Below are 22,272 nucleotides of genomic sequence, written 5' to 3'. Positions count from 1 at the left end.
TGAACTCCAGTTAATGTTTTAGCCTTTATTCTTGAGTTAAGTTTACTTAGTTAACAAAGTGTCAATACTAGCACACCCTACAAAGTTTATCTCTAACAATGATTATTTGGACATAAAGGTAAATTTGCAAAGTATTGAACACAAGGAAGTTTTTGGCTCGAAAAACCCACCTCTGGGTTAAAAAACCGGGGACTCTCCACTGAGTCAAATCCACTAGTGTAAACAAGGTTCATACAAAGACCACACCAACTCAATTCCTAGATCTCTATCTATGGAGCAGCTTTACCTTTGTGCAATCTTGCCTTACACGAGATGAACTCATTTGGTCTTCACAAAGTGGCAACTCCTCCTGGGCTCATCACCTTGTGGCACCGAATATCAACACGATCAATGAAATGATATGATGTTATGATGTGCTCATGAAATGAGGATTCAACGACTAGTCAGGTTGTCCAGTTAAATAGTTGAAGAAGAACCTAACATGAATCCAAATGCTTAGTCTAAGAAAGATATGAAACTTTGAAGATTAGACTAAGAATTTAATGCAAACCATGAATACAATGCAACCCTAATATGCATTGATTGGGTATTTTTGTATGAGATGGTTTTGAGGCTAAGGTTTCGGTTTGAAAACTTTAAGAGGTAGCTCTAGGCTAAATGCACTCTTTTCTTGAAAATGTGAAAATCCTAACCAAGGAACAAATGAAACCTTGAAAACCTTGTAATGGAGGAGATGAATGTTTTGGACAAGGGGAACAAGGAGACACGTCTCATGAGCCAAAGTAACCTTCCCATATCAAGGGTGAGAGATCGACGCACTGGAAAAGGTGTTAGATGGCCCATGTGGGCTGTCTTGTTTTGCGTGCCTAGACAGCTAGTAAGCAGACAAAAATTCTAACTAGACTAGACAAAAGGATTTTGGAAAAAATAAGCTTAACATGCAATGCAAATGTATGATTCAAACCTTATGTAGTGAAGATGGCTGGTGTCTTGACAAGTTCAATCCCCAGTAGTAATTCCAGATTAGTATTGCACCCTAATTCTAAACTATGAACACGTGTGGTACAAAATACAAGATTTGACAAGGGAAGCTAATAAAACTAGTATTCAACAGAGCTGTCCTTATTTGTCAACATCCCGGGATTTCAAAGAAGAGGAGAAAACTATTCATCCAAATGGGAACTGACTTGTATATATTAAAACTAAGTATCTCACGCTGCGTGTGTACTGAGAAATTCTGAACTTTTAGTCCCCAAATTCTAATTGTAAAAAGCACTTCCTTGGAGCTGTTTCTAGAGTTGAAATGTTCTTTTAAACTGATTCACGACATTTTCTTGGAGACAATGAAAGGGAATATAAATGTTAAGTATGTGGTGTTCGAGTGGGTGTTAAAGACAGAAAGCCGAGAAGGCTTTGAGGGAGAGTAATCAGACAAAGGCTTGTTTGATTGAGGAATTCCTAAGCTGTGGGAACTAGATTTTCTCTCTCAACACAATTAAGGCTAGACAAGTTTTTCTTTTATAGCTGAGGCGGCTTTTATATTAGTTTTTACCACTGCTACTTTGAGTTCATGTACTTTGAGAATGAGGCGGATTTTATGCTTACGTCGAGTTCATGTAACGAAAGACATGACATAAAACCGAGCACAGTGACGTTCTAGGATTCATATAGTCAGCCCTACTTAGTGGGATAAGACTTTATTGTTGTTGTTGTCGAGTTCATCTATTTTGAAGGCTCTCTTTGTATTTGTGAAAGACTATATGTATGTGAGGTTAGTTGGATATGTTTTACCTTTGCTATGTGTTATCTGTCAAGAGAGATTGTTTATGTTCGATCCATTGTCTTAACTAGAAGTCTAGAATTCATTTAAAGAAAAATTATGACCTTGTAAATGCCTAGATAAATTACAAGGAGAGAGTTACTATGATACACGTGATTATTTCATTCACTAACCCTCATTCTTCATTTGGTTGAAGGAGTTGTTCAACTCAAATTTCGAAAAAAATTCTAGGAATGTGCAGAGTTGAGACCTGATAAGTATCTTTATAATAGGCGCCTCTATTTGTATGGTGGAAGGCGATAAAGACACTTAGACAACATTTTCGGGTCTTGCCAATGTTATGAAGAGCTAGCTTTGCTACCCGAAAAGTATACTTGCTTGCAGTTGCCGGATCCTTTCGTTTTCTAGTTTGCATTTACTTTTAGTTTGAACAGATATTTATGTTAGTGTTTAGTGTACCTTAGTACAAGATCATACATGTACATGATAGTTACCAAACAATATCTTTATTTTCGCCATTTTTGGTTACAATGCAATAAGAAATGTGATTTCACATCTTGTTGCAAAAGATAACTTATATAATAGAGTAAGCATTATGCGTGTAATTTCGACATTAATTAGAACAGTTTAACTTTGTAAACGTAATATTTATTTCACTCGTGAATAAAAAAGAAATATTCAATCCACACTGTTACGATAGAAAAACATTCCATTCATTGAATTAGCTCATGGCGCCAGCTCAAATTTACAACACAATATTTTATTCTATTCCTCAAGCAGTACATCTAATATGCTGGTTGGTTTTCCTTCAAAGAAGCAAATTACATGGCGTTTCATTAGGTTTCTTGACAAATCAGAGTTGCCCCATGATAAAGAAAAAAGAAAACTAGTGGATGGTAGCACCTCGTTACGTTACATTTTCTAGTAAAACTATCACTATTTCAACAAACATATTAAGCTGTTCCATGATCATTTCATGCAGTTACACTTGAGTCTTCATTTTGTTAGAAGAGGTTAGAATTTAAATCTCGTTTATTTCTGCATAACTCCCTCCGCATTATGCAAATTGCATATTACCTTGTGGCTCTTTCTCCAAGAGAAGGTTGGAGTCATGACCTTAAGGACCGCGCTTCGTCTTCTGTTAGCTGTCGAGGTCGCAGTCTGGAAGGTGCAGAAGAGGATTGGAAACCGACCCTCGAGCACCACCGACAGCAAACCTACCCGGAAGACACTAGGATCGATCCGTGCCTTTCCTTTCTTCCTCCCATGCCACCCATTTCCAAGAATTGTTATGAACTTGGGTAAGTACCACAAGTTCTAACAAGGTCTTTAAGCACCAGCTCATGTGTGTTGCTTACAGCGCAGTACAAAATGTGATTTCACATCCTGTTGGGAAAGATGATTTTTATAGAGCGAGGCCTTGGAATGGATAAGCACAATAGAGATAAGGTCACATGAATTATCAAGGTGAGTGTCGAAGAAAGTCCGTTTCAAAAACCATGCATGCATTATACGTGTAGCTTCGGCATCAGAAAAGTTGAACTCTGAGCAACCGTAATATTTATTTCATTGGTTATATCAAGGTAAGTGTCAAAGAAAGTCCGTTTCAAAAACCATGCAAGCATTATATGTATAGCTTCGAAATAAAAAGTTAAATGTTGTGTAACCGTAACATTTATTTCATTAATTGTCAAGGTAAGTGTCAAAGAAAGTCTATTTTAAGAACCATGCATGCATTATATGTGTGGCTTCGAGATTAGAAAAGTTAAACGTTGTATAACCGTAACATTTACTTTTTTGATTATCAAGTTAAGTGTCGAAGAAAGTCTGTTTTAAGAACCATGCATGCATTATATGTGTGGCTTCGAGATTAGAAAAGTTAAACGTTGTATAACCGTAACATTTACTTTTTTGATTATCAAGGTAAGTGTCGAAGAAAGTTTGTTTTAAGAACTATACATGCATTATACGTGTAGCTTCGACATCATAAAAGTTAAACACTGTATAACCGTAACATTTACTTTTTTAATTATCAAGGTAAGTATCGAAAAAAGTCCGTTTTAAGAACAATGCATGTATTATTATGTGTAGCTTCGACATCAGAAAAATTAAACGCTATGTAACCCATAACATTTATTTTTTTAATTATCAAGGTAAGTGTCGAAGAAGGTCTGTTTTAAAAACCATGCATGCATTATACGTGTAGCTTCGACATTAAAAAAGTTAAAACTCTATATAACCGTAACATTTATTCCACTACTGAATAAAGAAGAAATATTCAATCTACGATGTTACTAATAATATAATATTCATATTCACCGAGTTAGCTCAACTCATTTTAATTAGTTCATGGTGTCAACTCAAAGATTAAGCACTTGATTCATGTCAAGTAAGACTTTGAGCAATATTGTTTTTAGATCAAGCTAAATACCATCCAACAAATTATGACTTGAATACTTATTCCATAAAACAAGGTCTTGAATAATTGCCAATGTGCCTTTACTTTTCAAACCAACCAAGATCATTGTCTTGGATTTTCATAATATTATATTAATTATTTAGTCCGGAAATCAAAATGCTTAAACTTTCTGGAGCGACTAACATGAAGGTTTTCTTGATGTGCAAATTAAAAGAAAACGTAACAAAAAATCATTGCCAGTTGAAATTATAGAGATCTCAGCACATCGAGACGATCGCAATAACTTTATATTATAATTGTATTGATGAATTTGCCTGCAGAAATTAACTAAAAGAATGAACAAGTAGGATGAACGGCGTCGTCAAAGTGGGTTGCACTTTATTGTATGTTGTAAACTTCAGAAATTAAATGGAAATGGAACAGTAGCGATTTTTTGTAACACTTTTGGTCGAACAGGCAATGATTGTTAATCAATACAGCATAAGTATTTTGTGCTTTCTAAAGTTGAAGCTCGAGCACGAGTTCAGAAACTAATGCTCCAATCGCTCTAACTAAAACACGTCTAATTACACTTGGTATTACCACTGCTATAATTTTGAGGCTATAAAATCTTGTGTTAAAAGTGGGAAGCGTACAAAATTCCAGGATGTATTACAAAAATTATCAAAACTCTTATCTCCGCTATAAGCTTACTCACGTGATATCAACCATTGATGACCTTATAGTAACGATTGGTCACTCCTGTGTGAATTTATGGTTCCTGGAAACTGGTCTGGTCATGCCAACAACTAGGACATCTGGCGTTGCCCAGACGCAGTTTGCCATCTTCTTCTCCATCTCAAGAACTCGACAATAATGGAACTCCCACTTATTGCGACTCCCAACCCAGCAAATGTTGCGAGGAGAATACAAAGAACTGCTTGCACGCGGACCTGAAGCCACAATATAATGCAAAAGTATTTAATACACATTCACATAAGATGATGGGACTTGGAATGCTAGAGTTATTTCAACAAGAAATTCGGAAAAGAACTGCAGCATATTGTCTCCAAATAAACGTAGATCTTGGGGTATCGGATGCTTGTTGTCCCAAAGGGATTAAAGGTCCAAAAACTAGCACAAGGCCATTTAGTGTTCATACTAGTGCAAAAATTTCATCGATATTTATGATCTGATTTATGTGCATAAAGGTCTGTAAGCCACACTGAGAGCAGAATAACTATAAATAAGGGGTCGTTTAGGTTCCACTTCGATTAAAAGAAAAGTGCGGGATGAACCTATGAAAAACAAAGAAGAGAACTTGCTGTGGAAAAAGTTTCTTACCAAAGAGTAAAATATATGTGCAAATAGAACGACCAGAGCAAACTGAACCGATGCGTAAACCCAAACAAATCTTCTTTTCACTGAACACAGAAGATTCAAAAGTTAGTGTGGTGAATCAACAATCTATAAGCCGTAAAAGAATATGGTAACAATTCACTGCCACGGTTGCATGAAAATATATCATGGCTTATATTCTAACATTAAATGATTGCTCTCGTCACTAGTTGCCTTCGGGGCGATGCATGTTAGAATTACTTGTAACCTATAAACTTAGAACTTATGTTTTTCACACCACAAATTAGCACCAGAAGATTGCACAAATTAAAGAGAAATGATGATTGCCAGCCTACCCATGGTTGATGAAGTCACGGATGAGAGAAGACCCAGTACACAAGAAAATGGAAGAGAGATGGCAATTGCTCCAGTACCCATCTTCTCCACCTGCAGTGAACATACATATTATGAAGGAGTCAGAAAATTATAAAATGCCAAGCTCCGCAGTTTTGATTTCCAATCTTACCAGGAGCTGTTCAAGAAAACAGAAGTAGGCAAGCATGCTGACAATGACAAGCACAGGCACTTCCTGCCAAACCCTGAAAAGATATGAACTAACAATATCAGCGCATGAATGTTTTTCCATGGAACATTTTTTCAGCATAATCCTTTTATTGAGCTTATGGGATGCAAGATAATTAAACAAGCAGGTTTGTTTGTGAGGCATTGAACAATAAAAACTGTATATATGCAAAGACACTTGCCTGAACCCATTAGCATCTTCCTGCTCATATAGACTTGCTCCAGCATTTCGAGCTCGAACACTTTGAATTCGTAATAGAGTGACAGGCAGGTTTTGAACCTCTTGCTTACAAACATCACACGTCTTGTTACCTTTGATGCTAAACCATTTAATAGCACATTCTTGGTGGGCCAGAGCAAGTTCGCCTTTGCAACTGCATTCCATTTTGAGGGTCTCACCCCCTTCACACAGTTCCACTAGACAAATTCTACAGACGGCCTCTTTCTCCGGTATGTCTTCACCATTATCATCATCTTTCCCCGAACCATGAGAGTAATAAGATAAAGAATTAAAAAAATAGCCTAAGCAAATTTGTTATACAACAAAGTTATAAGTCAGAAACGTTAGCATATAAAACTTGATCAGGATTCAGTGTTCATGACATAATCGTAGACAATAAAAATACCAGCATCTACTGTTGGGGAACTAATCGATACACCATCCCCTTCCTTGACTCGAGGAGTTGAAGGAATTACACGGAAAAATGAATCCATCATCTTTAAGTTCATTTCTTTATGGTTGACTGGGACTGAAAGTGAGCGAGCTATCTGTCTTCGGGATTCTTTCCTCTGTAAGATAAAAGAAACACGACTGTATAATACACATGTTTATAGATGGACATGACTGAGATGTTTGATGGCCTAGTTAACATGTATGCTAACAACCACGTGGTGGGTGGGTTGATCAACTAGGTTCGATTAGACATTCTTGAACAATAATGTCCAGAACTTACAATTGAATACAGAGAGCCACCAACACTTCCGCCATGTGCATATTCTCGGTGTGCAAGTGCAATTGGAGTTACAGGTAGCGATGATGTTGTCTTCATCCTCGGCGTGAATAGTTTTGTGAGAGACAGTGACCTTGAGATGGAAGCTTTCTCCCGAGCTCCTGTAGACGAACCTTCTGCAGCTAGGTTGGACGCCTTCTCGGCATCAGCAGAACTTCGATACTTGAAGCTTAGTTTTGGAAAAATAGATTTTATAGATGATTTTCCTTTTGCTGAAGAGGGCACTGGCGAATCACTCATTCTTCCGTCTACAGAACCAGGTGTCAAAAGAAAATTCACTTTCCTAGGAGTAGGACTTGGTGTTGGAGGCATCTTTATTGCAACAAAATCCTTGACACAATCTTCGGATGTTCTCGTGGGTATCTCCAGGTGGAGATTTTGTCGCTTCCATGGATGAACTTGGGGTGCTTCTTCAGCTACTCCTACTGAATCTTCAACCTGAACAAACGAGGACATAAAATGAATTGAAGAGGATGTAAAATAGAAGCAGAAGGCAATATATATACATATATATACATATACATATATATGTTTATTTTCCAGCTTAGCAATCTTTTCTTCTTCCAGGTTTTTCAATAATTAATATGATTAGAAAAGATAGCCGTTCTGAAAGAGAGAAGTAACCAGCTGTATCAGACAGAAGTGTTGTATTAAGTAATAACTCATACAGCTAGCTTAGAACCTACATTTTTGTATCCATTATTCGAAAATGTTTTCCAAGATTTTTACGTACGATTTCTTTTTGTAGGCAGAAATTAATCAGGGAAAAAGAAAACAGATTCATCCATGAAACATAATGGACAGAATCACAATCAGTAATATCTGATGTACTTGATCAATCTCTTCTGAGCTAGATTTAGGTATATTTCCTTGTATCATTTATATACGGAGATTCCTGTTTCGGTGATAAGTCATACATATATCTGTGCATGTGTGTGTGTCTGCAGGCAGCTGCATGAGAGGGATCCCCATTGTTTCCGACAAATGGGGATCAGGGGCCTACTCTGCAGTGTAGTTCAGTGATGTGAATCGTTTAATAACTGAATATACACTAGAAAACTTCCGCAGCTATGAATTTCTTATATCAGCCAATTTCACAATTTAAATCCAACACATTGTAGCTTTAAATTGTTTGAACTTGGAGAGTAGTGGTAATACAACATGGGTATGTTTAAATGCACAACTACTAGGTATGTTACCATAGTCTGTATTATCATAAACACATAAAACAATTTATCATTCGATTTAGATTCACGCGCACTCACATTTGTACTAAAAACTACTTAAACTGGATGCGGCTAAGATTATTGAGAGATACTAAAATCCCAGCTACTCATTTTGGCAAGACACCCACAATTTGTCCTTCAGAGTACGAAATGTTATTCCAGTTTACTTACAGGATGATGATTTTAAAATAATTGCACATGTTCATGTTTGGGGAACTCCAAGCGCAATGGTGTTCTAGGATTCACAATACTCATCAATCAAAGAAAAGAAGATAAAACTTTTTGGACAGAGTCCCTAACTTCATGTTTATTTTTTCTTTGGCTTATGAGATAACAGAGAACAAGATCATCAGAAACAGATGATCCAAAGAAACACAAGAAAAACGCAATTAATTAATCATCCGAGGTAAATGAAGGGGTATAATACTTATAATCTAGCTCATTATTAGCTCAAAACACGGGGGAAATGGTGATTGCTGGATTACAAAGTGAGTTAAATTGTAAACTGTACATAGAAGCAGAAAGTTTGTACCTTGTGAAGTGGCACAACAACTTCTCCTTGCCCTTGGCATGATTTTTGATCATGATCATGCTTTTCTTCGTCAGTTCCCATTCTCTCACTCTCTACAATCCCACAAACCAAACAAAACCCAATCAGAACACCCTTCAAACAACAAGCCTAGACATCCCAATCAAAAAAATAAACCCACAAAAGGGGAAAAATAAAGTGATTAAAACAAAAGAAAGAAAAGGAAACAAAGAAAGAAATTGGAATTTTGGGTTATGGAGATGTAGGTTTCTTGGGGTGTGTGAGGGAGTGGGGAGGAAGGGAGGGAAGGGAAGGGAAAATCAAGTAGGAGTAGCAGTAAAGGAGAGGAAAGGGAGATTGAAGATGCTTATGAATGCATATTTATGGCAAAAGGTGGTGGTGGGGTGGAGTGGAGAGGGGTGGCCTACTTCTGCCTACTCTGCCACTCTATCACTCTTTCCTTCGTCCTCAGCAGTGAGTGTCACATTCATAGTGCGCTCGGACTCCCGTCATTTTTATGGACACGCTAACTCTCACCCACTTCATCGTACATACTTTGCCCACTCCAACATTTTTTCGTCTTATCATTCGATCCATTGAGAGTCACCCCTGATCACTTAGGAATGTTTTTTAGTGAGGAACTTCCAAATTCCAATAAAGTAACTAAGAAATAGATCACAAAATGTTAGACAGGTGCGACTAAAAATGCGTCATATGAGTGTTATAAAAGGCATGAGAGAAGAATTTATAAATGACTACTTCAAAGGAGAAAAGGGCGTGGAGGAGCCTCGGATCTTAGTGAGGAGGGTCACAAGGGTGCCTGATTTCAACCATGACACTAGCTCTCCTCATCTTATAAAGCACCTGGTCGGTTATGTTTTTGTTACATACACGTTAAATCAGCGTCACGTGAATAAACAGATGTTATATCAACAACAATAAGTAAGCCATTAACTACATGATAACAATTTAATGTCGGTCTGAGATAAAAGTGGGTCATCGAGTGCCACGTCCGAAAATAACCTTATCTTAAAATGAATTAATATTGTAACTAGTTTTATCTTTTTAAAGAGAAATACCAATACATCATGACCTTATTCTTTTTAATAAAAGGAGGTTCTTCTCATTTTAGTTTGACACAAGTTACTGGGAACGTTGCATATGGTTCGACCTTTCAAAATCTCAATAATACGGCTACGACTTCAAATCTTTTACATTCATTTTGCGCGTGACTTCTTTATGATCTCTATCATTGATTTGATCTCACATAGTCGGTGCTATTATTCTAGCACATGATTTCAAATAAGCTAATGAATATATATATATATATATATATATATATATAATTGTTATTAGCACTTCAAAAATTTCATTCTACACTCATCACAAGCGTATTTTTCTTTCTAATTTTAGAAGATTTTAAGTGCAAAATGAGATTTTTAGAGTGCCAATAACTTATATATACGCACGCACACACACACGCATATGCGCTCATGACATAAATCTCAAATTTGATATTCAACAAAGCAATTTGAGAGTGTTAAAGTGGTATCCAATTGGAATATTGGGTTTGCAATGAGGATCCTCTCCGGATCATTTTTGTGAGGATCCTAGGATCCTTGAATTTGGGATGAACTCTTATACATAGATCTTGACAGGCTTTTGTTATTGTCTTTTGAGGAAGAGGATCCTCTCCGGATCCACTTGTGGGGATCCTAGGAATCCTCACATCCTAATCGTTCAGCGTACATCGTGTAACCAGTTTTCGTCAGATACAATTTGTGTTTAATTTTAAATAAAAAAAGTCAAAAATGATTTCTAACCGCCCGATACACGATGAATGACTAAGATGTGGGGATCTCTAGAATCCCCACAAAGTTAATCTGAATGGAATCCAATTCCGTCTTTTGATCTATTTGTATTCTTTTAAATACATATTATATCTATTGTGAGGTTGGAGTTTATACTAAAATAAATGTTCAATATCCAAACTTTTAGATGTTTAAATCTTTTTCTGATCATTGCATTAGAGCAGTTTCAATGTGTAAAGGCTCTCCAAGACAATGGGCAATTGAATCTCCTCAAGTGAATAGTAACTGCATTTTGCATCTTCACCCCTAAATTGAATAGCTATGACAATAGGCAATAAAATATTAGTATTTTTTATTTTATAAAAAAATAAAAAATAATTTGATTTTAATTTTGAATAGGATTTTTAACTGATCTGGTCACGTCAGATGTCATTATCTGAAATACAATTTTTGTGGATAGATTACGATAAGATTTTTAACCAATTCCGTCGCGCGACATGTCCTTACCTGTTTAGAATCGTTGAAAATCATCAAATGTGGTGTAAGGTGGGAGAAAATGGTAAGGTACTTATAGAAGAAAAAAAAATTTTAAAATTTATTAACTTAATTAATTTGGATCGTTGGATTACAAAAAATTTGAAATCTAACATTCCAGAATGTGACACGTAGCCCATCGTAACATTTTTGGTTTATTTCCTTTTTTTTAAACCTAAAAACCTGAACCATTGATCTGGAAATCAACGGTCCATATTCAATGGTATTTGAGTGGGGCTGGCATGCGGGTCCCAGCGTCTGAAAATGTGTCAGAGAGCCGCCCCTATGCACGCTTGTTGGCCACGTGCCTGATGCAAATTTTTTTAGAACATGGCTAACGTTAGCCTTGCATCACTCTCCCTTAGGCGCTCGAGCCTTGGACATGCGCCTGAGCTCTCCCTTGGGCTCCCCTTCAGCCCAATAGCCTGAATGGGCTGGAACCACTTTGGCAGGCAATTGGGTTGCTGGAGCAACCTGTCCACAAGGCCAAAAGGCACTCTAGAGAGGCCCTTATGTTACAAAATAACAATGAATCTGACCTATTATGTTCAAGTATATTAATCACGATGACTGTCTATATTATAACATATAAACTAGTAATGTTAATAATAGTCTGAATGACAATTACATTAAAAATCTTTTAAAATGATATTACTTGACTTCTTACTTGAAAAAAGTGAATCCTTTTAACCTACGAAATTGACCTAGCTTACATAACGAAAAGCAGAGTTATTTTTACCTATTATACCTATACTAAAACCCAAACTCGGGTGGCACTGTTTTTCATTGTTCGTGAACAGTGTTTGGACGGAAATGCCCTCGGTTTCTTCTTTGTTCTGCTTACTGTTCACAATTTGATACAGTGGAAAGTCTATTTTGTCCTTCACGGCCTCTTATTAGCTTTGGTAGTTGTTGGACAAAAAAATAAGATTAAAAAATGTCAGTGGTTCCCATCTGTCCCCCTCTCTCTGATCCCTCACGTCTCTCTCTCTCTCTCCTCATTTTCATTCTTTTCCGCCTGCATTTCTTTCTTTCTCAAACCTTCTTTTTATCCTCTCATCAGCTTTTGGTACCTGGTGGGCAAAAATATAAGATTAAAAAATGTCAGGGCTCTCTCATCTCTCATCCCTCACGTCTCTCTCTCTCCTCATTTTCATTCTTTTCCGCCTGACCCTTCTTTCTCTCTCAAACCTTCTTTTTCTCTTCTCAGTTACATTTATTTATATATTATACCTATACTAAAATCCAACACAAAAACACTGTTTATGAACAGTAAACTTACTGTTTTGCCATTTAATTCCTTTGTGATTTGTTGTTTTTTGACCTTTTAGCACAGCAAAAAGACCATCGTGCCTTCCTACCGCACGCGTCTATCGTCCGTTTAGCTTTTGCTTCTTTTTTTGTTTTTGTAAGCTTTGGGTTTTTCTTTCCCCATCCTCATCCGTTTCCACCTACTTTTTTGGTTTTGCTCAGATTTTTTTGGCCTCTGTATTCCACGTGTTGATGATCGGGACGTTTTCTGTTCGGAGGCCTTATTGCTTTTTCTTTCGTTTTCATCGCTCTCTCCTCACTTTTTCCTTTTGTTTTTCCGCTTCTCTCTTTCGCTCTCTGCCTTTCGTTTTCACTTTGTTGTCTTTGTCTTCTCAGCTTTGCTCCTGCGCTTCGCACGCCGACTTCTTCACGTCTGAAGTCTTGCCGTTTTGTGGTTAGTTCTGGGTTTTTTTGTGCACAAGTCTTTGCCGCATTGCTTTGAATGTTATGTGCTTGGGAGTGTAAGTTTGGATTTTAAATGGGTTTTTTGTTAAAATTTTTTGGTTGTGATTTTCGGAATTTTGTTTGTATCTTCGGATTCTAGGTGATGAAGGTTACTTTGGTTTTGTTTTTCAATTTCATGAGATCGGGTTTTTTGAGTTTGTGACTTTTCTTTCTTTGAAGTCTGCGAAGACCTCTGTGTTTAAGGTGAGTGGTTTTGAAATTCCATGATTTTTATTCTTCTTGCAGCATGAGGTGTGATTTTAGATTTGAAATTTCCAAGCTTTTTTATTAATCTTAACCCAAATTAGTTAACTATAATGAATTTTTTTTTTCCTTTTCTGATTATGTAGCTGAAGTAGCTAAAGTTAAGAAAGAACAATTGTGGCTTAAAGTCTTCATATTTGAAAGTTGAATCTCAGCCATTGAAAGGCTTTGTGAACGTGTCCTCACGTGTGCAGCAGACCTTCATAGCAATTTGGGGTGAGTCTTCATTATCCAGTACATGTTAAGTTTTAGATAGGATTTAATGCATGCTGAAGATTGGGATTTGGGAAAGTTTTGGAAATTCATGGTTGGATTGTCAATTGGTGTTGGGAATCTGGTTGTTCTGAGAATTAAGGTTAGGATTAGGAGTGGTACCTTTCAGATTTTGGGATTTTTTTTGTCAGATTGCATGCTTCTCAACGTATATGGTTTCAATTTTTTGTTTTTCCTTGGATCGTTTTTTGTGCATGTTTGAAACGTTTTGTTTTACAGTTTCGGGAAACGGTACCTTTCAGATTTTGGCATTTTTGATTTGGATTTTAGTTTTAATTGTCACCTAATTTGTCGATTTGCATTAATCATTTGTTCGTTTGAACTGCAGGAGGTTATGATATGGAGGAGAAAGTTGCTAGAGCATATGGTCTTGCTGCTCTTAAGTACTGGGGTTCTTCAACTCATATAAACTTTCCGGTAGGGTTCTGACTCTTGGAGTTTTTATCAATTTGTGAAAGCTTTTTAGTAGCTGAAGTTTCATTCTCTTGGTCTTTTGGCAGTTGGATATTTACACTGCACAACTTGAAGAGATGAATAACATAAGCTGGCGGGAATATATTGCGCATCTGTGAAGGTAGCGATTTTGATTTGTTAATCAGAAGATTGTTTTCTAATGTTTTAAAATTTTTTATGAGTATTCATCAGTTCCTTTGATTTTCACGAAAAGCAGTGGATTTTTAAGAGGGCCTTCGCTGTACCGAGGCATGACAAGGTTTTTTCGGTTTTGCATTAAACGCACCAAATTTGAAGGTTAAAAGGGTTAATATTGTTCTAATTTTGGTTTTGTTTTCTGATCTTGGTTTTCTGCAGACATCACCAGCATGGGAGATGGCAAGCTAGGATTGGCCGAGGTACTGGGAACAAGCATCTTTATCTTGGAACTTTTGGTAAAATTCATACATTGTTTGAATTCGTTTTGTTTTCGGTCACATTTTCTAAATTCCATAAGGCTCTTTGCTTAAGCACTTCTTCAAAAGGACTTATTTTTACAGCAACTCTGTTCTCACACTTTTTATAATGCTGATGAAATGTCTGCTTTTAATTGTAACAATGAACTTTTTAAAGGCTGTTTTAGAAAAGACTTTCCAGCTAAAATCACTTATAAAGGCCATAATTTACTGCAAAGTTTTGATCTTTCTTGCAAAGCTAATTAATGCAGTTTCGTACAAAAGTCTAAACTTGAATTGAATTTTAGGCACCCAAGCGGAAGCCGCAGAAGCTTATGACATAGCTGCAATCAAGTGCCCTAGGACGACTCCAACCAGTAACCCAACTATGGACTATCAAACAGCTGATTCTGAGCACGTTCTGAAGAGATCAAGACCTTTCGAGATAACAGATGAGGTATAAATCTATCCGTTAATTTTTGCACATTCTGATTTATCTGATGGAAGTCTGAGTTACATTGCTAAATTTGAAGTTTTTCTTTCTTATGACATATTTTTTTGACCGTGTAATATTAAATTACAGAAATAAATGTATTTCATATCCTTAATGTATTGTTCCATAAAAGGTAGGTAGCGAAATTGTTCCCTAAAAGGCCAGTAACAAAAAGTTAAGTTTAGATTATCCAAAATACTAGAACATGGCTGATCATGAAGGATGCTTAACAGAATTAAAAGAATTTTTTTTTTCTTATAAACATGATGCAAATGGTCTTGCAGTTCCCTTTTTTTTATGAGCTGTGTGCAACTTTTATGCCAAAAATTTGTATAGCTTTATTTTACAGAAAAATTTCAAGTTTCAACTTCTTAGTTTATGTAATTGATTCTATATTAACACAATTTCTAACAGGCCAATAATCTGCCAGTAAATATGTTGCCTGTTGCGTATCCTAATCAGAGCCATGGTCAGAGTTCCTACTCTTCTAATGACTTGCCCAAGTCTGTTGTTATGACTTTACGTCCAGGTTCAACTGTCAAGAGTATGGATTTCCACCCAATGCAACAAATTTTACTTCTTGGTAAGCTCTAGAGAGCTGACCTCCAATTCCACTCATTGTGAATTATTGTATTTGTATGTCTTTTTTATGTCATTGTTTCAAATGTTGGATAATACTTCTCTTTTAGTAATAAGCGATTTTATGATTTCAGTTGGAACAAACATGGGCGATGTCATGCTATATGAGCTACCAAGCCATGAAAAAGATTGCTATTAAGAACTTCAAAGTTTGGGACCTTGGAGCATGTTCAGCGGCTCTGCAGGTTTGGCTCTTGATATTCTGTAAAATAAAGCTATACAAACTTTCAATGTGGAATTGGCATGCTATAACCTTCAATGTTATCATACATAATGAAAGGGAATACGACTTATCTAGAAAAATATGAAATCTTTCATTGTAATTTTGGCTATATATGATTGGCTTCTGTTTTTCGTTTCAGAACACATAGTTTTGGATGATATTGGATTGAAAAGCTTTTCTGTAAAACTTATACTTATTTAGAGTGTTTTATCCGTTCTTGCATTTACTGTCATAAATTATACCTGATTTGTTAAATCTCTTACCAAAATAAGCAAGTCATTTTGTAAATTTATTCGTATTCTAGCAGGAACTGCAATGCAGATATAAAATCAGTGTTATTCCAGACAAAACCTTTATTCACAACATTGGGTGTGATTATTCAAAGTTTCAATTCATTGTACCTAAATTGAAACAATTTACTACAACACAACCTTTGTTATATTTTAAACATAATCTTTCATGCATTTTCTAATCCCGCAGCAACGCGCGGGTAGTACTTTCTAGTGAATACTAAATTGCTTAGTGAAAAGAAATCATATAGAAAGAGAAATGGGTGCACAAAGTGATAGTGCACGTGGCGGCAGATATGATGACTTACAGAATCATAAAAGATCATATCATCCCCATCAGACACTTACCCTACTAAATTACTAAATCACCAGTTTCTTTTGATCTCCAATCTTTTTAACATAGTCTCGTTATCTGGAGGATCAGCCCAACAACAGAGAAAATATATTGGAATAACATTCCTACCTGATTAATTGTTGTCAAATTGATAATTAAAATACAAAGCATTGGCAGAGCCAAGTACAAGGTTTCTGTGGGTTATAACATTGGAAGAGTTTTAGCTCTTTAAGCTTGAAACACTAAACATTTAGGCCATCTTATTTTTTTAGTTGTCATAGCCCACATAGCAAATGAAGAGCCTGAATCCCTATTTTTAGGGAAAATAAGAAATGTTAAATAAATTCATCATTTTAACCAATACGAAAATTTAGTAGTAATAAATTAAAACTTTTATACCACAACGGTGTCTTATTTTATTCATTTTAAAGTTTTGAAGGCTAGAAGCCTTAAAAATAGACTATAAGGCCATCTTCAACTGATGGCTGGCCAGATGGCTCGTTTTAGCCCTCTGGTCCTCCAAGATATTAATATTTTAATGAACAGTACATTACCATATTTACCTTCGTCTCCAACCGAGGGCCAAAGGGTTATAGGGCTGGTTTTAGCTTTGTCACAAAAAACCGTCTCCAACCGAGGGCCAAATGGCTAAACATAATTTTTTATTTAAATTTAAAAACTACAACGACTTAAATTCAAAAATTACAACTTATATTTAAAAACTACAACTTAATTTAAAAACGACGAATAAAATTTAAAAACTACAAATAAAATTTAAAAACAACATTAACTTGAATTTAAAAACTACAACAACTTAAATTCAAATCCAACGACTAAGTGACGTCAGCTAGCCGTTGGTAGCTGACATCATGGTGACGTCAGCTAGCCGTTAGATTAGATTTTTTTTTTTTTTGCTATAAATAGGGTGGATATTGGGCTATAATTCACATAACTTTGAATTCAATCTATTTCAATTCAAGTTTGCAATGAATTCCAACTTTGGATTCTCTTCGGATTCCAACTGGGGGTCTTCATCCAATTCTAAAAAAGAAGCAAAATGAGCGCAAATGAGACGAGAAGATGAGGAGTCTAATGAAGAAGTTCAAGTAAGGCACAACAAACAAAACATAGCAGCAGCCATGGCTGCGGCTAGGGTGTGTCAGCTAACCGAGGAACAACCTCAATGGGGTGGCTCTGTTGCATGTCGCTTTTACAAACCACGAAATAGAGCGATGACGCATGCCAATCTGATGAACAGCTACTTCAACCCTAACTCGGTGTACACAAAAGAGGATTTCAAACGTCGCTTCCCGATAAGGCGTTATGTCTTCGAGCGTTTACTTCGTGATGTCCAGCAGGTCAATCCATACTTTCGACAGAAGCAGGACAGAGCAGGCCACCTTGGTTTCTCACCTCATTAAAAGGTTACTATTGCACTCTGAATGCTGGACTATGACTCCCCAGCTGATTCGATGGATGAAACCCATGGTATGTCTGAGTCTACATGCCTTGATACTCTTGAACAATTTTGTGACATAATTGTTCAGGTTTACAAAGACGAGTACCTTCGCGAACCAAATCAAGAAGATCTAAATAGGCTCATTCGCAAAGCTGAAGACTGTGGCTTTCTGGGCATGATAGGGTCATTAGACTGCATGCATTGGGATTGGAAGAACTGTCCCACTGGATGGAAATGAGGCTTTAGCAGAAGGTCAAGAAAGCCAACTGGTGTTAAAGGTGGTTGCCTCATATGACACATAGATCTGGCATGCTTTCTTTGGAGTCCCTGGATCCCAAAATGACATTACAATTCTTGGGCGTTCAGCCCTCTTCAATAACTTAATGGAAGGTAAGGCACCTCAACTTGACTACTACATCAACGGTCGTCAATACAATATGGGGTATTACTTGGTAGATGACATCTACCCAAAGTGGGCGACACTTGTCCAAGCAATTCCAAACCCTAGGAATGGCACAGAAAAGTTGTTTACCTTACACCAAAAGGCATACCGGAAAGATGTTGAGAGAGCTTTCGGTATTCTACAAGCATGGTGGAAGATCGTCAGCGAATCGGCAAAAGGGTGGAGTCGAGAAAAATTGGACTCCATCATCATGTCTTGCATCATATTACACAATACGATAGTGGAGGATAAGCGAGATGGGTATATTAATGGAGAGTCTGATGACGACCAAGAAGATCCCAATAGGTCAAGAAGGGCTCGTGCAAAAATATATGATGGGCCTAATTTGCCTTTCAATCCAAGAATTGGCAGTATCTCTATAAATGAGTACATGAGACGCTATAGAATGATACGTTCTCATGCCACAAACAAGTACCTACAACAGGATCTTGTTGCACATCTTTGGGCCAAAAGAAGCATGGAGTAGGTGTTTAAGTTTTATGTTAAATGTTTTTAAAAATGTTGTTTAGGTTTCATGTTGTTAAATGTTTTTTTTTATGTTGTATAATTTGTATGTTTGTTAATGTTATGTAATGTTGTTTCATATTGTTTAATGTTGTTTCATGTTACTTAATTTAATTTAATGTTGTATAATGGCTTAAGAAGTTATAGGAAAAAAATATAATTTAAAAAAAAAATATGAAACAAATTTTGTAAAATAGAAGTTCTAGGAAAAAAAATATAATTTAAAAAGAATATGAAACAAATTTTGTGAAATAGAAGTTATAGGAAAAAATAGAATTTAAAAAAAAATATGAAACAAATTTTGTAAAATAGAAGTTCTAGGAAAAAAATATAATTTAAAAAGAATATGAAACAAATTTTGTGAAATAGAAGTTATAGGAAAAAATAGAATTTAAAAAAAAATATGAAACAAATTTTGTAAAATAAAAGTTACAGGAAAAAAATAGAATTTAAAAAAAATGAAAAATAGAAGTTATAGGAAAACTTTTGTAAATAAATAATAATAATAATAATGTAAAAAAAAATTTCAAATGCAACGACAAGCTGACGTTAGCTAGCCGTTGCATTTGAATTTTTTTCTTAAGATAACCGACATGAATACATTTATATTAAATAATATAAATGTATTCTTGTCGGTTATAACCGACATGAAAGATGATTTTTCTGGCCAGCTCTCTCCGATTCCGTGGGGCCCTCTCAGATTCCACAACCCTCTGGCCTAGCCCTAGGTTGGAGACGATTTTCAGGCTATTTTTAGCCCTCTAGCCCTCTGGATCATTCGGTTGGAGATGAACTTCTTACCTTAAATTTACTTTCAAGTTTATTATTGTTTAACTTTATGTAGGCAACATAAAAAAGATGAATATTTGATTTCGTAGTAATAATTTTTGCTTAACTCACTCATCGATTTCTGACTCCGCTGTTGATACAAAATAAAGTTTGCATAATTTAAAATGTTAGGATAAATCATTCACATTTGTATCGGTTAATCATATCATTCTTGCTTTTGGGACATCCAGGGCAAGTGGGGTCGAGACTGCAACACTGATCGATCCTAGCGCTCCTCTTTGCGTATTAACATGTACTTGCACTATTATAATCTACTTTGTGATAGAACAAAGATAAGCACTTGAATGATTGCTTTTGTAAATTTTGGTATACGTTCAATTCTATGTATACCTTCCTTTGTTTTTAAGGCGGTCAAGTTGGGGGACCGATAATTAAGGATATTCCTTACTCAATTTCTTGAATGTTATCTGAAAACTAATCTTTAGCTGCACGATTAATTGTTTAATTATAACTTTATTAGGTAATTAATTCATTCGTAATTAATGTCTCTAAAGGCTTAATTAGAAACCCCAGCTTTTTGCTTTTCCATGCAGTGCTTTTATAAAGGAATCCGGATACTCGTCGGATCATTTTTATGAGGATTTTCGGGATCCGGGAATCGTGTTCATTAATCGTATATTGTACGGTCAGAATTCATTTTAAATATTTTTATTTAAAATTAAACATAAATAGTACTTGATAAAAATTGACTGCACAATATACGATGAACGAACCCTAGGATTCTCACCAAAAGGATATGGAGACGATCATGTTGGTTTATAAAGGACCTCTCAAGGTCCAGTTTCTTGGGTGGGAGACCCTGCTTTTTGAAGTTTCATGCTGGTGAAAAAAAGCACAGACTTGAGTCGACATTCTATGTGCTTCCCTAACATGATTAAGGCGATAAAGGATTCTAGGATCCTTCAATTACATCTGTTTATCATGTATCATGCGATTAGTTTTCGTCATGTACTGTTTATATTCAATTTCTTCTCTCTGATTAAGACATTCCATCTAAACATAATATTACATTTGATGTTTGGTAAAATGAATCATGGTGTTTTTTTTTTTTTTGGGTCAAATCCTTTCCATAGAAAGGGAGAAGTTTTATTATAAAAGTTAATTACAATACAAAGGCCCACAGACCAATATTAACAATACAAAAAGGGGTCACCCGAACTATCTTACAAAAGTCTAATCTAAAGCCCAAATTCAAATACAGAGCTCCGGAACATTCCAGCTCACTTCCATTGCTGCAACAGTGCTTCTTGATCAACCAAAACCAATTACCCAAATCGATGCCACAGCTCCCTCCAAGAAACATCATAGAGATGAATCGAAGAGATACGCTATCTCCCAGCCACGATCGCCGCACCGTCTCAACCAGAAAATGAAAGAAGCCCATGGGAATACCATGGACAACACTACCAACAAAAGCAGACAGAGAGAAGGAGGTGGTGTTATAAACACATGAGCCGGCGTAACCAAAACTCTACACACCTTCTCGGAAGAGCGCATCAAAACGCGTTGAAAGCTGATAGTAGACCGGATCGGAAAAAATCAAAGAAGATGGACGCCCATAACGTATAACGGACTGGATAAAACGGGAAGGATAGATGGGGAGAGAGGAAGCAAAAGGAATGAAAGGATGAATGAGAAAGAAAGCGGCTAGAGCATCCACCGACCCATGCCTTGGCGAGAGCCGACGGCAACGAGATCGACAGGTTGGAAGCTACACACACTACAGGTGGCAAAAACTCTCAAGAAGAGAGAACAGCTCTCACACTCTGAGAGAACTTTTTCGTCGTATGAATCATGGTTAGAACCAACGAAAGATTCAAACTATTAACGATCTAGCTGTTTGGTCTGAAATCTAGATAGCAGAAAATTGTTAGGATTTGATTATGCAACCAAATTACGTGCCTAGAATTTTTATTAGGTAAAAGGGAGAGTGTTTGCACTTTATATAGTGTATACTCTTGGAATTTTAAAAGGGGGATTTCGAATCAAGGGAGAAGAAATTCTTGTATACGCTTTGACTCATTTTGAGACTAATAAATTCAAAATTTTGCATTCTCATTGATTACTTATTTGAGACGTACCTGAAGCAGTACTCATCATTGATTATTTATTAGAAAATAAAACTCATGGTGAGATAGTAACTATATTATATATATCATCACTCGAAAACAAGGGTTAGAGTTCATGTAGTGTGTGTGTGTGTATATATCAAATAATGATGCAAATGAAATATTGAAAATACTATTTCGAAATTACTGTATAATTTTGAAATTACTTATAAATGATGACTGTGCCACTGTGGTACAAATTTATTGCAATAAGTAACTGTTGATGTTCGCAGACATCTTGCTGGATTGCTTAATAACTAATGTGTTTACAAATTTCTCTGGGTATGAAGGTTTCTCAGAGAAATGTTTTAAAACTAGAAAATATGCATTTGAATTTACTCATCCCAAGTCTTTATTAAATAGGTTGAGTCCCGAGACTTCACGGACTGGTAACTGTGAATGAGAGCTGTTTCTACTTTCGGCTGATTTCACATTATGTTGGTCATGCAAACGGATCCTGAGCATCCTGGTAGTTTACCCATCTGGTGCTTTGACTGTTTGGTTCTGGTTTTACTGGATGTTG

At 36.1% G+C, this 22,272-nt stretch overlaps 2 protein-coding genes across 4 annotated transcripts; one reads left to right on the top strand and one right to left on the bottom strand.

The window, feature by feature from the left end:
* Window positions 1-4,608: 4,608 nt before the first annotated feature.
* Window positions 4,609-9,310, bottom strand: LOC126615245 (uncharacterized). Its single transcript, XM_050283046.1, has 8 exons — window positions 8,867-9,310; window positions 7,052-7,546; window positions 6,725-6,887; window positions 6,281-6,572; window positions 6,043-6,115; window positions 5,873-5,963; window positions 5,523-5,602; window positions 4,609-5,131 (listed from the first exon to the last, which is right to left on the bottom strand). Exons 1-8 carry the CDS (start codon window positions 8,945-8,947, stop codon window positions 4,988-4,990), a joined length of 1,419 nt encoding a protein of 472 aa, XP_050139003.1. The 5' UTR covers window positions 8,948-9,310; the 3' UTR covers window positions 4,609-4,987.
* A 3,279-nt stretch (window positions 9,311-12,589) lies between these two features.
* LOC126615256 (topless-related protein 4-like) lies at window positions 12,590-15,928 on the top strand. 3 transcript variants are annotated; one of them, XM_050283066.1, is made up of 10 exons: window positions 12,590-12,917; window positions 13,105-13,167; window positions 13,314-13,443; window positions 13,829-13,917; window positions 14,001-14,075; window positions 14,163-14,212; window positions 14,311-14,387; window positions 14,696-14,844; window positions 15,295-15,463; window positions 15,594-15,928. In XM_050283066.1, exons 6-10 carry the CDS (start codon window positions 14,205-14,207, stop codon window positions 15,656-15,658), a joined length of 468 nt encoding a protein of 155 aa, XP_050139023.1. In that variant the 5' UTR covers window positions 12,590-12,917; window positions 13,105-13,167; window positions 13,314-13,443; window positions 13,829-13,917; window positions 14,001-14,075; window positions 14,163-14,204; the 3' UTR covers window positions 15,659-15,928. The 3 variants fall into 3 exon arrangements, with proteins under 3 accessions (XP_050139023.1, XP_050139025.1, XP_050139024.1); XM_050283068.1 differs by having other exon boundaries at window positions 12,608-12,917; window positions 14,001-14,074; window positions 14,171-14,212; window positions 14,311-14,351; XM_050283067.1 differs by having other exon boundaries at window positions 12,608-12,917; window positions 14,311-14,351.
* Window positions 15,929-22,272: the final 6,344 nt, after the last annotated feature.

This window comes from Malus sylvestris, chromosome 3 (genome assembly GCF_916048215.2).
Source record: "Malus sylvestris chromosome 3, drMalSylv7.2, whole genome shotgun sequence".
Taxonomy (NCBI): Eukaryota; Viridiplantae; Streptophyta; class Magnoliopsida; order Rosales; family Rosaceae; genus Malus; species Malus sylvestris.
The sequence above is the reverse complement of the archived record's forward strand: the minus strand, read 5'-3'. Positions and strand labels throughout refer to the sequence as shown.

Bases quoted from the DNA above. Each gene is read 5' to 3' on its own strand.
- LOC126615256 (XM_050283066.1), top strand. The intron at 14,388-14,695 runs GTAAAATTCATA...ATTGAATTTTAG, and splicing joins TCTTTATCTTGGAACTTTTG to GCACCCAAGCGGAAGCCGCA. The intron at 14,845-15,294 runs GTATAAATCTAT...AATTTCTAACAG, and splicing joins CTTTCGAGATAACAGATGAG to GCCAATAATCTGCCAGTAAA.
- LOC126615245 (XM_050283046.1), bottom strand. From the start codon at position 8,947: ATGGGAACTGACGAAGAAAAGCATGATCATGATCAAAAATCATGCCAA. The intron at 6,888-7,051 runs GTAAGTTCTGGA...TTTATCTTACAG, and splicing joins GTGGCTCTCTGTATTCAATT to AGGAAAGAATCCCGAAGACA. The intron at 5,603-5,872 runs GTAGGCTGGCAA...TTCTGTGTTCAG, and splicing joins CGTGACTTCATCAACCATGG to TGAAAAGAAGATTTGTTTGG.